This window comes from Corylus avellana, chromosome ca10, assembly GCF_901000735.1.
Source record: "Corylus avellana chromosome ca10, CavTom2PMs-1.0".
NCBI classification, from domain to species: Eukaryota; Viridiplantae; Streptophyta; class Magnoliopsida; order Fagales; family Betulaceae; genus Corylus; species Corylus avellana.
Window position 1 is genome coordinate 15329214 of NC_081550.1, and position 17318 is coordinate 15346531.

The 17318-nt window shown below is 37.1% G+C and overlaps 1 protein-coding gene across 1 annotated transcript; it reads left to right on the top strand.

The window, feature by feature from the left end:
- The first annotated feature begins 15958 nt into the window (after positions 1-15958).
- On the top strand, positions 15959-16852 carry LOC132164598 (fasciclin-like arabinogalactan protein 12). Its single transcript, XM_059575135.1, has one exon. It carries the CDS (start codon positions 15959-15961, stop codon positions 16850-16852), a length of 894 nt encoding a protein of 297 aa, XP_059431118.1.
- The last annotated feature ends 466 nt before the right edge of the window (positions 16853-17318 follow it).

Genomic DNA, 17318 nt, shown 5'->3' on the forward strand with positions numbered 1-17318 from the left:
GACACAAAGAGATTTGATAAGATCTACATTCATTGGATGACGTGCACAACAAGGAAAGACACAAGGGGATTTGATTGTAATATATTTGAAGATTCTGTACTAGGTTTAGTTGCTTGTGCTTTAAGTTAAACTGTGTGTATAAGTACTCCAACTTTGTATTGTAAAATTTATCACTTTGAATAATACTTCTCTCAAAGTTTTCATGGTATCAGAGCCTACCACAAAATGAATGGGGGCCCACACTACTTACCCCGTGACAAGGACCTGAAAAAATATTGGCCTGCACGTGAGGGAGGGTATTGAGAAATAGTCCCACATTACTTGTGGACAAGATTTTAGGTATGTTTATAAGGAATGGACAACCCTTTCTTATTGAACCGGTTTTATGAGATGTGCTAGGCCCACAAATTTCTTCATGGTATCAGAGCCATTCTAGGCCAACGCCAATTCCTAACCCATCCTCTGTTTTTAAGGGCAACCAACACTGTCTCTACCTTTGTTCCACTAAACACCACACAAAACTCACTACTAAAACTTGATGCTGGAAACTACACCAGTAGGGTGAAACAGATACACCCTATTCTGCGCGCCTACGACCTTATGGGAATCATAGATGGTTCAGAATCATGTCCTCCAAAGATGGTTACTGATGCTGAAGGCAAGGAGGGCCTCAATCCAAAACACCTTATCTGCAACAAGAAGGATCAATACCTCCTTTGTGTGATTACAGCTTCTTTGTCAGAAAAAGTCCTAGCCATAGTCTATGGATTTAACACATCATATCAAGCATGGACAGCCCTGGCAACCAAATTTGCCTCCAAGTCCAAGTCAGAGATTTCTTATCTCAAGAAACAACTCTAGAGCCTGTCCCAAGGACCCAAGTCCTGCTCAAATTATATGCAATTTGCTAAACTTGCAGATCAATTTGGTGCTGCAGGTAACCCCATACCTGATGAAGAAATAATCTCCTCCATTCTCAATGGATTGAATCCCCATTCACCCACTTTATCACAACTTACTCCTTCCACACTAGGGCTAATGAAATCAGCTATGAAGATTTCCAAGATGAGCTTCTCAGCCATAAGATGCTACTTAATCAACATCAACTCCAGACTCCAGACACCATACCATTCTACCTTTGCATTAACCGCAAACTGACCTATGAACCCACAAATACCCAACGGCAAATCTCCAATGTAGCCTAGGCTTTCACCAAGACACTATCCACCAAGACAAGGGCCTAGTTTTTTAGCACCTAGACCTTACCATCACCAATTCAATTGTGGCCCTCCTCAGTACAACAGAAGCAATTCTCAAGGGAATTCTCCCTTCTCCAATCAGCAATACCCATGAGGAAACTCACAGACTCTAGGAAACTCCTTCTCCAATAGACCATACTCAAACAGCTCTCAACAACCAACTCAGGGAGGCAACTTCTCCTATGATCCCAGACCTCCATGTCAAATATGTGGCAAAACAAATCACATGGCAATAGACTGCTACCACTGCATGGACTATGCTTTCCAGGGCCGCAATCCACCTACACAGCTGGCTGCTATGGTTGCACAATCTAACTTAGCCTATGAAGAACAACAGTGGTTGGCTAACAGTTGAGCAAATGCTCATATCATCAACCAACGGGAGAATTTGCAGATTAAGCAGCCTTTCCAGCAAGGAGAAGAAGTTGCTATGGGCAGTGGCACTAGTCTTACAATAGAGAATACTGGTTCAACCTTACTTCACTCACTTGTTGTTCACAATTACCTACCTAAATTAATAGGCAACTAATTGTGTGTTTTACCCGCAAGTGCACAAGGTCAACACAGTAGTATAGTGTGTAAATATGGAATCATTCCCACGAGGATTGCTAAATCTTGCTTAAAATCAATTCCAAAAGTAAACTAAAACAAAGATTGGGTTGAGTTGATAATGATACAAAGGTAGGGCTTTAATATCCACTACTAATTATATTAAGCTAATATATCAATATGCCAATGTTTTGATCAAGTTATGTCTATCTAATGTTTGTCAACCTAAGGGCATGGGTGTATACTCCTTAAGCTATAGATTTTCTTAAGCAACGAGTTAGGCATGGGTGTATACTCTAACTCTTTTCTTTCCTAAAAGATTTAGCATGGTATATACTAAGTTGTTCTTTAGAAAAACATATGTTCTATGGAAATCGACAAACACATGAGGCCTAGGGCATGGGTGTATACTCCTGGTTCCCCATGTTGATTAACCCAAGAATCCGGTGTGGATATCTTTTGTTATTTATGTTAAACCCAGGACTCGGTCATCCAAATTGATTTAACTAACGAGTCCATACCATATGCATATGTTGATCAGGCACACACATATGAGGAATTCATACAAGTAGGTATTAATCAAGTTAAATAGCACAACAAAATCATCACAAAGGAGCCAATATTGAAATATTAACAAAACATAACTAGGGCTTTAATCAAGCCCTACTAATTAAATTAGCTACAGATAGAGTTGATGTTAAACATCTTCATAAAAGAAAAGAAAAGAAAGGAAAAGAATAAACCCGAGACTTGAACTTGAAGAGCTCCTATTCTTCTCCTTACAAAGCATATCAATTCTAGAGGCTTAAGGGTCTATTTATAGGCCTTAGAAGTCCTTGACAAAGTAGTAAACTTAGGGATTTCGTAGGGTTTCAAAACCTATTACAATTGAGAGTTGGAAAACCCTAATATAGAAAGAATGACAATCTGGCCGCCACTTGATGTGTCTCATGCGCACAGGTGCGATCGATCGCAACCTGTGTGTGCTCGATCGCAGGTCTGCGATCGATCTTCTTCTGTCGTGCGCTCGATTGCTCATGGCCTGCTTTGTGCTGTGTCTTTCTGGTACTACGCTCGATTGCAGGTACCCTGTGATCGATCGCAGTGTCAGGGGGATCCCATTGTGCCCTTCTTCTCTCTCTGAGCCGAAATCTTCTAGATTTACTTCATTTTCTTCCAAAAGCCTACACAAGTATGAAAAACACAAAAAGCAATTAAAATGACCTAATAACTAAAATCAAAGGATTAAAACATGCAAGTTAAGGGTTGAAAATATGAATATTTTAACACTTATCATCACCTAACTCACATTTTCAACTTAAAGATGTTTTACATTGTCCACAAGCTTCTGCCAATCTTCTTCCCATTCAAAAATTATGCACTGACAATTTTTGTTACTTTATTTTAACATCTTCTCATTACTTTGTTAAGAACCTATTGACCCATGCAACACTCTTGCAGGAGAGGAGTGAAAATGGCTTGAATCCACGGCAACTTTGAAGGAAGTCTCACAAAGGGACCAAGACGTTTACTGCTTTGGTTGGAGTCAAGACTACCTAACTAGTATGGTGTTTTAGATTAGGGCATCCAGCTTTAGAAGTAGTTAATCATGTTGTTAAGGATCATTTACTTCCTGTTTGCCATGTGGTTGGTTGCCTCTATTAGGGTTTCCCAAGGAACCGGAATTTCCCCACTTTCCATGTCTCTCTCCTCCCTGGCCGTCATCTGAACCTAAAAACTCCTCCAAATTGGTCCGTCAGTCTTTCCCTCCGCCATCTCCAAATGATGATCGCCATGGTATCTCAGCCCTCAACCAAGTTCCCCACTGCTTCTCCCTCTCATCCGAGAGTTTTCCTAATTCCTTATGTGTAGTACATGCTTCCATGGACAAGCCTTCCACAATGAAAGCAGAAGAATAGAAGCTTCTCATACTTGAAGCTTACCCAATGAGATTGATCCCTTAACTTGAGTGCACAGCCCCTTTCAAGAGGTTTTATAAGATCAATACGTACTCGCATGCGTAAACAACATGCCTAGCCTGCTCCATCCCATGCCATGCCCACATCCTCCAATTCCCCCAATGAACTCCCAATCTTAGTACCAACTGCTTTACACATACACAAGAGAGACATGTCTTGCACTTGTATCCAGAATGGCGAGTGTGTAAACGCCATTTGGGAAGGTGGTGTCTTCCCATCGAACTCATTGAGCACCAACATCTGCTGATTAAAAGACCATGGCCTACCCGCCAGAACACGTCTCTTGTATGCTTCCTTTGAGAACTTAAAAAGCCAAAGATTATCTTGTAGCGCCTTGAAAACTACACTCCCCATCGTCCTCCAGATCTGTGAAAGCACAGACTTAAAAGCCTCTTTGTTCGTATTCTTCTCAGACCATAAATGTCCCACCAAGCACAATTCTCCTTTCTTCCTAACATCCGCTATTTCTCCTTCAGTTATGGATATGCGGGGGCTGTAAATAAACCAGTCCGTCCGACAACCCGCTTGACACCCTCTCGGTACTGTAGTAACCCGTTCGTTACTGTTGAAACCCGCTCGATTAATAAATGATACATACCCGACTCGCTCGACAAAACTCGATAGGGGCTCGACAGGCTCGTTAGATTATATATATAATTGGTTATAGTTATATTATATGCATATTGAATAATATAAATGTATAAGATAAATACTTAACCATATGATCCAATTACAATTCCAATACTTAATCAATTATTCATGTACAATGACAATGACAATGACAATGTGATTCATATAATATCAAATTAAGCAATTGACATTGTATTAAACAATGTGTTACTTATAATTACAATTGAAGTATTTTTGTTTGTTTGTAAGTTTATAAGATCAACACTTAATCATATGATCCAATGACAATTCAAATATTTAATCATAATATTTATATACAATGACAATGTGATTCATATAATGTCAAATTAAGTAATTGGCATTAGATTCAACAATGTATTACTTATAACAACAATTTAAGTATTAATATATTTTGCATTTTTTTGAACACTGTTTTGACAATTTTTAAACCATTTTATGAAAAAAGAAATTGAACCATTTTTTGAACAAATTTTTTGAACAATTTTTTGACCAATTTTTTGAACCATTTGTTAAACAATTTTTCAAAATTGAACAAGCCAAAACTACGTCGTTTTAATACCCATATATATTCATCTCTTCCTAACCCTAAACTAAACCTAATCAATCTCATTCTCTCATTCGGTCATTCCCCCACGGTGCCGCACCGAAGGTCCAAAGTTCAGAAGCTCTCCCCTTCTCCTCCTTCTCTGCCTCTCCATCTCGACTCTCACTCTCTCTATCAGCCATCTGGGTTTGTCTTCTGCAAGCCACCAGGTATGATTTTCCTTCGAATCTAGGTTCTCTTTCAATTGTTATTTTCCTTCTCTACTTCTCAATCTTGACTCTCGCTGTCTCTTTTCGTCTCTGTCTCAGTGTTTCTCAGTTCTCACTCATCTCGCACCATATTCTACCAGCCAGCAGGTACCAATTAATTTTATGGGTTTTTTGCTTCAATAAGATGAGGTGGGTTTTTATTTTAGATTGCTGAAAATCAAAGAGGGTGTTTCTAAATTTTTTTTGCTGTTCGGGAATTTGTGGTTGTGGATATGCTAAACAATTTCTGCCTACGTTGTGTTTCTAAATAACACAATTTATTGGAAGATGGGATACCATCTATAGCAATCGTCAATAATTTGGTATATCCATTAGAAAATTTTGTCGATATTCAGTTGATTTTAGGGTTGTTTGTGAATGGGTGCTTGATTTAACTCTTCTAGGTTGCATTATTCTGAAGTGGGGACTTGATGTTTCGGCTTGAATAATATGAAATTGAAAACTATCAGAACTAGAAAAATATTGTTGAAGCCAATGTCCTTTTTCTAGACTTGCTGATGTTAAATGCAGCCTTGAAAGAAAAAAAAAAATTATTTCCCCCAAGAAAATATTTCAATATACACAAAGTTTGAACATGAAAGAAAGATATTAGAATCCATGTCTTGTACTAGAGCAGGACCTTCTAGCAGGAAGATGTCCCTCTGCCTTATACGTAGCACTATGCCTTCCAAAGCACTTGCCTTCCTACCTTATTCTCTCGTTTGGTTTTCCTCTTGCCTTCTGATCACTGCCTTCCACCCATCTTCTAAGCCTTTGAAGTAACTTTCCCCTTTTTAATGAAATTAATTTTTCTCCTTATTTGTTGTTCACAAGTCATCAGTTTATTGTGAATGCGCCATATTTATACGGTCTAATTAGTGTGTATAATTTATGCAACCTATATATTTTTCCTTTTATTTGGCCTTATTGAAGTTTTATGATATCAATTATAACTTTGTGTTGTTTGGAGTTGTATTGATTGGGTTTGGATTTTAGATTTGATTTTGGTTGGAGTTATATATGGCTGTTGATTTTGATTTTGGATTTTGATTTTGATTTTCATTATTGCTGATTTTGGTATTTTGATGTTATAAATAATGGGTTATTGGATTGATTTGTTTGGAGTCGTATTGATTGGGTTGTTTATGAATGTGAAGAAATTTTACTGAATGTGGGCCATTAAAATGTATAACAGTTAACTTATAAAGAGTACAAGCCAACCTACGGAAGTGACTGGATCGACTAATGTTATGGGTAGTTTGAATAGATCTGAAGCTAGTAGTACTGAAGTTTCAGATGATAGGAATGCATATGAAAAGAGACAAAGGCAAAAGACTTCCAAAGTTTGGAATGACTTTGTTCGTGTTGATGTTGGTGGTGTCCAAAAATCTCAGTGCAAATGGTGTAAAAGATTATTTGCTATTTCTAGTTCAAGTTCTACCTCAACACTTGGTAGACATTTGGTAGCATGTTTGAAATATGTGAATGCTAACAAGAAGCAAAAGACTCTCACCCTAAATCCTAGTGAGTCTAGTGATTTAGGCACTTTGTCGAATTATACGTATAATGAAAGGAGGGTCAGAGAACTTGCTGCCCATATGGTTCTCTACCATGAATATCCTTTTAATATCATGGAGCATGAACTTTTTAACAAGTTCTGCAAGGCATTATCGCCCCATTGGAAAAAATTAGTCGTGAAACTGTTAAAAATGACTGCATTTCTATGTATAATATTGAAAAGAAGAAGCTAAAAACACTGCTAAGTGGGGTTGACAAGGAAAACATTACAACTGATATGTGAACCTCTTCACAAAAATTGTCATATATGGTAGTCACTTGTCATTTTGTGGACTCTGATTGGTTCATGCAGAAGAGAATTCTCAATTTTTGTAATGTGCCTCCTCCACATAGTGGTGATGTTATTGCAGATGCACTATGAAAGTGTTTTGTAGACTGGGGCATTGAAGATAAGGTATTCACAATAACAGTTGATAATGCGAGAGCAAATGATGTTGCCATTAGAAATCTTAAAGATGATTTTCTGTTAAGGGGTGTCTTGTATTGGGGGTAAATTATTTCATGTGCGGTGTTGTGCACATATTGCTAACTTGTTGGTGCAAGCAGGGCTTGGTGAAATTGAGGAAATAGTTGATTCTATGCGGCAAGGCATCAAGTATATAGTGGCATCTGAGAGCCGGTTTCAGGACTTTAGTGAAATAGCAAGACGGTTGAATTTACCTTCTAAGAAATTGGTTTTGGATGTCCCCACTCGCTGGAACAGCACTTACTTGATGTTGGCAAATGCCATAAAGTACAAAGAAGTGTTCCCAAGGTTTCAACAAACATATGAAGGTTTTCGGTGGGTGGTAAGTCCTGAAGAATGGGAGAAGGTTGCTAATGTGAATCAAGTTTTTAAAATTTTCAATGAAGTGACAAACATAGTGAGTGGAAGTGATTACCCAACCTCAAATTTGTTTCTACCTGAGGTATGGAGGATGAAACATATATTGGCCATTAAATGTATGGATAGTAATGTATACATCAAAGCAATGGCAACTAAAATGGCTGAGAAATTTGACAAGAATTGGGGTGAATCCAATTTATTGATGGCCATAGGTGCTATTTTAGATCTGAGGTACAAAATGAAATTGATAGAATACTGTTTTCCATTGATTTATTTTCCAATGGATGAAGCTAAGAAGCGCATTAAATATGTGTTGTCCGTTCTTCATGAGTTGTATGAGGTTTATGTGTTGGAACATAATTCATCTATTATGCAGCAAAGTGCTCAAGAACATGTTAGTTCTTCTAATGAATCTAATCCTTGTACTCCTAGAGTTGTTGTACCTCCAAAACCAAAAGTTTCCACAGGCCGATCAATGTTTCTTCAACACTATAGAAGTAATGACATTGTTCAGCCCTTTAAAAAAACTGATTTGGATGTGTATCTTGAAGAAGATGTTTACATTTGTGAGAAGGATGACAATGGAGAAGATATAGATACGGAGTTTGAGGCACTAGCATGGTGGAAATTCAATGCTTTAAAGCATCGAATTTTGTCTAAGATGGCACGTGATATTTTAGTTGTTCCTATCACTACAGTTGCTTCTGAATCTTCTTTTAGTGCCGGTGGTAGAGTTATTGATCCTTATAGAGCATCATTATTAGCCGAAACGGTTCAAATGCTTCTATGTGGGTTAGATTGGGTGAGAGCACTTCATGGAGTGAAGAAATATTCTGCAACAATAGCTGTAAGTTACTTTTTTACATTCAAATGAAGAGTATTTATGCCTTTTTTTTTTTTTTTTTTTTTTTGTTTATATGCATTAACTTTTTGTGTTTGTTTTTGTAGAAAATGATTAAAATTGACTTCCCTGCCTTACAAATTTTGGATTGGTATGGACTATATATCATATATGTAATTTCCAAGTTACTTTATTAGCATCTTTAATTTAAGATCACTAACTTGTGTCATTTTCTTTCTTTTTTTCTTTTTTTTTTTTTCTTTTTTTTTTTTTTTTTTGTAGAAAGTGGGGGCCACCTGATTGGAATCTACCTTGATTTGGAATTTCTATGTTTTATGGACTTTTTATGTTTTATGTACTTTCTAAGTTTTATGGATTGTAATTTGAATTTGGTTATTGGTTATGTATTTTGAACTTATGCATTTTAGACATTCGTGTTTGAGACTTTTGTTGGACAATTTATTTCCACAAGTTGGACAATTGTTGGATAATTTGTTTTTGTTCTCAAGGTGAGGTTGTATAATTCTCAAGAGTTGAAGAGAATTCCAGGAGCTGTTTTATATTCAATAGTCCAAATAAACGAGCTTTAAGTGAGCCGAGCTGCCCGTTTAAGGCTCGATAAGCTTTTAACTGAGCTCGGCTCGAGCTCGCTTAGGCTCGTCAGCTCGAGCCGAGTTTGGTGTTGGGCCTAATGAGCCGAGTTTGGCCAGGGGGTTTGAAGCCCGGCTCGAACTCAACTAGACTCGTTTACTAAAAAACATAAACGAGCCGAGCTCGGCACACCCAAAGCCCGGCTCGCCTGGCTCGATTACAACCCATATGCCCAACGAGATCCTATACACAGCTTATCTAGATTGTCTGCCATAGCACCTCGCTTAACACTCAACCCTATTTCGTATACATTATAACACATAAATTTACAAATACATGTTGTTTACTTATAATGTAGTCATGCTATGGACAAGATTTGGATGACAAAGTTTAGGAGTTCGGATGACTTTATCAATAAAGCCAAGTCAATTGTGGCATTTGCAGTTAGCAACCCTAGAAATAAGAAGTTCATAGTGTGCCCATGTAAGAAGTGGAAATTGAACAAGACATTCAATCCATAATTGGTTTACACCAATTTAACAAGTGGAACTCGTATTTTCCTTGGTTACACTGAATGGGTGTGGCATAGAAAAAGGATGTGTAATCCTATATATATATATATATATGTGTGTGTGTGTGTGTGTGTGTGTGTGTGTGTGTGTGTGTGTGTGTAATGAATGACTTCCATGATCAAGGTGATTCAATGAATGCAGGAGTCTTGAGCGATTCAAAAATGACGTGCACAACAGATCGGCACCTGAAGGCTCTATTGCGGAAGGATACGTAATGAAGTAATTGATGTTGTTTTGTTCCATGTATTTAAATAATGCACCAACAGTTCAGAATAGGCCTCAAAGAAACCCCGATGACTCTCAAGGGGCGGTAATATGAGTCAACCTCAACAAACGCACCTTGACAGAGGTTCACCGATATATTATGTTTAACTCGGACGAGTTCCTTCAATTGCGTACGTGAGTTATATTTTTAACACATGTTACTTCATTTCATACCGTTATTGATAAATCATAAAAAATTTAATTCCTATATAAATATGTATAGGACACACCTTGATACGCTTTGCAAGCAAGCAATAGGAGGCAGATGATGAACATCGAACTGGACACACAACATAGGGAGCAATTTTTTGATTAGTATCATGACTACATAAGAATGATGTCATGTATTACAAATAATTAAATTACAAGTTAGAATGACATATTAAATATTTTCCTTTTTACTACTAAAAACGTGAGTCATTATCCCTAATCGTAGGTTATTCGAATGGAAGAAACACAGAGATTTGACCTGGGGGCAAAGCTTGTATGTCATTCTAAATGGTTGGTTCAAAACGCCTTCGAAATATAACCACTACGTAGTTAACGGCAAGTTGTTTCGCACTTTGGCACAAAATAAAGGTAAAAAGACTTAGAACAATGGCATGTGCATGCCAATCGTTGAAGGCTATACATATTATGAAAAGTTAACTAGAATAATCGAGGTAGAGTACTATGATACCACTAGATATGTGTTCTTCAAGTGTGACTCGGCATACATAAAAAGGGATAAGGGTAACAAGGAGGACGAATATGAGTTCATGTTTGTGAATTTTAAAAACCTGATACACACGGGAAAGTAGATTACTGATGAGCCGTATGTGTTATCTTTGCAAGTGACAATGTTGATGATGCATGTGCCAACTATCACGAGAGTAAGCTGCTCAACCTGAACATTACTTGTGATCTAAACAATGTTAATGAATGTTGCCAAAATGACCTACCTCCAATCGATATATCCATACGCCGATAAGAGTACCACGTATGCTTTTTTTTTTTTTTTTTTTAAAAAAAAATTAATATATTTGAAATATAATTGCACTAATTGTATATCTATTTATTTTATTATTTGAATGTGATCTCACATTCCTTGTTTATCTTGTATGCTTTTTTATTTTTTTTTTATTTTAAATTTAATATACTTGAAATATAGTTGCACTAATTGTATATCTATTTATTTTATTATTTGAATGTGATCTCACATTCCTTGCTTATCTTGTAGGTGGAAAAGATGCAACCAAAGAGAAGATCATCCACTAGGTTATCAGTACGAGAGATTCTAGCAATCACACCGCCGGCACAACAATCGGGTTCGTACGAAGACGACGAAACACAGGACCTACAGGGACTATACCAACCTATACCACCTCAGGCTCTAGTTCATGATGAGAGTGACTGAGCTAATGGTCCACATATATTTACTAACTTGGGTGGGTTAATCAATCCACCACAATTCAATCTGTTTCCTACTGATGATGAGCATGGGCCTAAACAGTATGGAACTAAGCCAAGGTCTCGGCCTAGTCCGCCCTTATCCACCTCTTAAAGAGCACAGGCGTGGCGGGGCAACTATTTGAGCAGCTCAACAACACGAACATCAGGTTTACCATCTTTGCTCCTACCAATTCCGCTTTCTCTCATCTCAAAGCGGGTACTTGAAACTCTTTGTCTGACCTACAAAAGACCCAAGTAATACACTTTCATATCTTGAACATCATTGTTACTCTCTAAAACTTCCAAACATACGTGGAGCAACCCAGTACCGACAGAAGCCGGAGATGTCGGCGAAAATGGGTTTCCGCTGAAGATTACCACGGCCAGAAACCAAGTTAACATCTCCACTGGCCTTGTGAACACCACAGTGGGCGGTACAGTATACTCGGATGACCAACTTGCTATTTATCAGGTGAACAAAGTACTTTTGGTGAACATTTTTTCTCCAAAGCGGCACCTGTGTCCTCGAAGCCTAAGACATAAGGATGCTGATGCTGCTAAGAGTCCATCTGGTGCTTCTAAAGTGGACAAGGCTGCTGCACTGAGACTCTTCAGGCATGAAATGTTGGCATCCATTGGAGTCGCTGTGGTTGCACTCTTTGTGATGGAAGGAACTTAGGCCTCGTTTGATTCGTGAAATGTCTAGTCCATTGGAAAAGGATTAACTACTACTGGGAATAGAAGAGTGTGGAATAGATTAGCTATTCCTATTCCTTTGTTTGGTTGTAACGCTGGAATAGACTAGCTAATCATATTCCTTTGTTTGGTACAATGCAATATGTTGGTGAATGGAATCATATTGTGATCAAATTTCCTAAAATACCCTTATAATACAAATACAATTCATATTATTAAGGACTTTCATTTTTTTTTTTTTTTGCAATTATGCTACAAAATTATTTATATATATATATATAAAAAAAAATGTAGTTGGAGAAAACAGAATCAAACTCAATCTAGAAATCAAAAAAATAAAATTAGAGAAAACAGAATCAAACTCAATCTTGAAATCAAAAAAATATAGTTGGAGAATGTACAGAGAATCAAAAGAAATCAAAAAACAGATTATATATTTGTATTTTATAAAAACCTTGCAGATTCTGTTTCTCCATCAAAGAAAAAAGAAATTAAAAAAAAAACTGAGAAAAAAGAGATACGGAGAAACAAAATAAAAAAAAAAGGTACATAAATAAAAAAACGGAGAAACAAAGCGAATAAACTCAGAGAGAAACGGTACAAAGAGGGGAGACGGCAAGAAAAAAAAAAGAATTTTGTTTGCACTTGCAGAAAAATTGTACCAGAAGATTCAGAGATAAAATAGAAGGAGAGATAGAAAAAGAGAAAACGAAATATAGAGACAGAGAAAAGAGAAACAGATATATATATATATATATATATAGAGAGAGAGAGAGAGAGAGAGAGAGAGAGAGAAATATAGAAGAATCAGAGAGAGAGAATGAAATTTAATCTCACAAGTGGAGTATTTTGTGGCAATTTACATAATTAATTTAATTCCACAGGAAATGATTAGCTAAGCCACTCATTTTTTAGTGGCTTAGCTAACCTTGTGTGTATGAGGTTAGTAGTCTTATGAGAATAGACTATTCTTAGGAATAAAGAGTTACCAAACAAAGGACTAGCTATACCTAGTGTTAGCTAGTCCAATACAAAGGTCTATTCCGCAAACCAAACGGGGCCTTAATGGATAATATGTCTCATGGGCTCCATGTGTCTAGTGCTGCAATATTTATTGATTGGGTTCAACGGTCGTGATCAACATAAAGTGCTTTGGAAACAATCCGTCTTTCCTTGTCCCCATCTGTTTTTTTTTTTTTTTTGGCTAAGCTTGTTAATGTTAAGGTCGAACTTCTGCCCTGAAAAAAGAAAAAGAAAAAAAAGGTCGAAGGTAAAGGGCCGTTTTTTACGTTTTTACTTTTTCATCTTTACTGTTCTTTCTAGCTTTCTCATTTCAAGAATCTATGCAATTGTGAATTTTTTATTGAATCTACTGAAAAGTGTCATTGGGCTTAAGCATTCTTTTCTCCCTCTAATCCTCTCTCATTTCCACTTCCATCAACTCACCACCTTCGCACCCTCTCTCTCTGAATCCCCTGCCTCCATTGTTTGGGAGTTCGATTTCGATTTCAAGTTTGAGTTATTTGGTATATTCAAGTTAAAGAAAAATTGAGTTCGAACCTGACTAATTTTAGTCGAGCCAACACATTTTTTTACTCATTTCAGTCATTTGAGTTTAAACAATCACTTCTTGGGTACATTCTATGCCTATTTGTGTTTTTCGTTTATATTAAAGCATAAGAGCCTTTTTATTATTATTATTATTATTATTTTATGGGAACTACATTTACTTCAATCAAACTCAATTTTCAATATTTGTCTAATTTTTCAATTTGGTTAATGTGCCCTACGTGTCCACCACTAGAGTTGCAATGTCCCACTTCTACCCCTAGCTAGAAAGACAAAAATATTGCCACTAACAATTAAAAACAAAAAATTATTGACCCACATCGTGGCCTTGGGTTTTTTTCTTTTTTTCTTTTTTTAAAGGGTATTTTGTATTTCTAGGGGGCAAAAGAAAGACATTGCAACCCCCTTAGTAGATCACTACAATTAATGAATCAAATTAAAAAATTACAGGAAAATTGCAAATAATGGGGTTGATTGAAAAGCTAATTAGTGTAGTTTCCTTGCAATACATCTTTCCCTAGTTCTTCTCTTATTCTCTCCTTTTCAAAATCACAATTAGATTTGTAGAGTCTATATCTATGACCCATATGATCCCACAATTTCAATAATAATTTTGAAAAGTGAAAAGATAAGAGAAGAACCAGTGAAAAAAAAAATGTAGCATTTTTCTTTTTGATACCAGTTATCTAGGATGGTTCCAGTGGGATCCACTTACTAGAGTACTTAAACGAAACTAGTACTTAATAAGGCCTTTCAAAATTATCACATTTTGCTGGGTTTGGTCTGAGATGAGAATAACTGCACCTTTATTCCAGCTTAAAATATAAACAAAAAATGTTAAAATAAACTAGAGAATAAAAAACTTGAATTTGACTCTTTATTTCTCTGTGTTGTAATTGTCTACTGAGAATGCCTATTTATAGTTAAATAAGGTCGGTTAGAATAAGAAATATAATCAAAGAGATAATGAAAAATATTACAGAAAATAATCAGCTTGTACAAAGAAATAAATCAATCTCGCAAATATCATAATATATTTATAATATATTCTAACATGGGAAAAAAGTGCACCTTTACTCTAGTCTTAGAATTGATTCCCATTTATACTCCGAGAGAGGTTCAAAGGAAATGATTAGTCTATCTCAAGTAATGCTATAAGTTGGACTTTTATTTCACTTTTACTCTCCAAAGATAATGTGAGTGTTAAAATTACTACTAAATTTGAAATGAATCACTATATGCTAAATAAACCTACAATTAATTAGAGAAGTTTTTACATGTACGAATATACATATGTACATGTACATACACACATAAAAGTTATACATAACATAACTCGAAAGAAGCAAGCTAATTACATATTTTATCAAAACCATTTTATAAGACCCCAACCATAATTATAAGGTCGAGGCAAAGCGACTCTCATAAAATTACCATCAACTTGCTTTCTCTAATACTTCTGATCTTATTTCATCAACAATTTTTTTTTTTTTTTTGAGAGAGAGAGGTTCTGTCTAGTTGAGGGCTCATAAAAAAAAAAAAATAATAAAATAAAATAAAATAAAAGCGCCATCGACTTGCTTTTTCTAATAATACTTTATTATTTCATCAACAATTTGATTTTTGTGCCGCATATGTACGTAACCACCTACTATCTGTAATAACATATGTCATGGAGAGAGGTTATATCTAGTTGATGCAATGTTTCTATGTTAGTGAAATGAAAAGAGAGAGAGAGAGAGAGAGAGAGAGAGAGAGGTTGTATCTAGTTGATGCAATGCTTCTGTGTTAGTGAAATGAACCAACTGAGGTCTTTATCTAATTGAAATGAACCGAAAATAAAAGCTTAACATACTCATAATTTATTTATTTATTTTTTTTTAATTTATTTTTTATTATTATTTATTTTTTTTTTTAAAAAGTAGCATATTTGCCCATCTTGTAGGACTCATATAGCTTATAGGTTACTATCTTCCAACTCTTAAAATAAAAAATCTTTAAACATTGATTAGAGAGGGCCCTAATGACCCTGGGCCACTGATTGCCAATTCTCTCGTTTTGTGCAGTACTCTGTGAAAGCAAAGAAATCATATACATCTTGTTTTTCCTGCCTTCCCAAGCAAACAAGCCACTAAATCAGCGAAAGCTCTCATTCTATCCATTCATTCCTCCACCTTTCGAAGACAGGTAAGCTGCAAACAACTAAGGATTTGTAAATATAATTGTACCCTTTCACCTAACTAAGCTCTCCCCCGCCCTCATAAAAGCCCTCGATCTCCTCCTTCCCACACATGTCAAACACTTGTGCAAAAAACACCCTTGCATTTGTAAATTTCCCAAACCAAATTAACACTACATAGATGGCCAAACAGGCTCTGTCCTCCCTCTCAATTCTACTTGTGGTTCTCTTCTATTGCATCACAACTACAGCCCAGCCGGCTGCGGCTCCAGCCAAGCCCGCCGACTCCCCAGCTTTGCCCGCCAATCCCCCGGCTCAGCCCGCCAGTCCTCCGGCTCAGCCTGCCCTTCCACCAGTCCAGCCAGCCGCCAAAGCCCCAGCCCCAGCCCAGCCTGCCCTGGTCCCAGTGCAGACCGGTGCCACCGACGTCACCAAAATCCTTCAAAAGGCCCATGGGTACTCTGTCTTTGTCCGCCTTTTAAAGAGCACAGGTGTGGCTAAGCAACTCTATGGGCAGCTCAACAATTCAAACAATGGGTTTACCATCTTCGCCCCTACAGATTCTGCATTTTCGAATCTTAAAGCGGGCACTATAAACTCCCTCTCTGACCTACAAAAGACCCAACTACTTCAATTTCATATCTTGAACTCCGTTGTTAGTCTCTCAAACTTCCAAACCTTGAGCAATCCGGTGCCTACGGAAGCTGGAGATGCTGGTGCATTCCCGCTGAACATTACCACTGCTGGAAACCAAGTGAACATCTCGACTGGCCTTGTGAACGCCACATTGGGCAACACAGTGTATTCGGATGACCAGCTTGTCATTTATCAGGTCACCAAAGTGCTTCTCCCGTTGGATATTTTCAATCCTAAGCCCAAAAAAGTAGCAGCAGCGCTAGCCCCCGTAGTCGCACCAACGTCGTCGAAGCCTAAGCCGACAAAGGAGGATGCTCCGGTGACCCCGTCTGCCGCTGCCAAAGTGGATGCGGCGGCTGCAGTAAGTCTCTCTAGGCATGGAATGTTGGAGTTCATTGGAGTTGCTGTGGTTGCGTTCTGTGTGATCAAACGAACTTGATGGTTTATACATAACATGCACCATTATTAGTTTATTTGCTCTCGAGGGATCCCGTTGTCTAAGCGCTGCAAGAGATTTTGATTTGGGGTCAACGGTCGTGATCAGCACCAAGGGCTTTCAAAATAAATGCCTTTGTTCCTTGTCCCTTTTTTTTTTTTCCTAAGCTTGTCCATGTTAGTGTAGGGGAATTATATGTTTATAGTTTTTCATCTCTATTTCCCTTTCTGGTTTTCAGATTTATATATTCTATTAAATTAGGGGTGCTTGCCTGTACAAGTGCCTCTAATGTGCCTCGAGGCCCATTAATCCCTTAGGGGTGAAAAGGCAAGCAGTTACTAACCGCTAACCGTTAATTACTAACCGCATTAATCGTTAACCGCTTTTGAAGTCGGTTAGCAAAAACCGCTAATTGCCCATATATATTATATCATATATGTATTATATTTATATATATAAAAATATATAA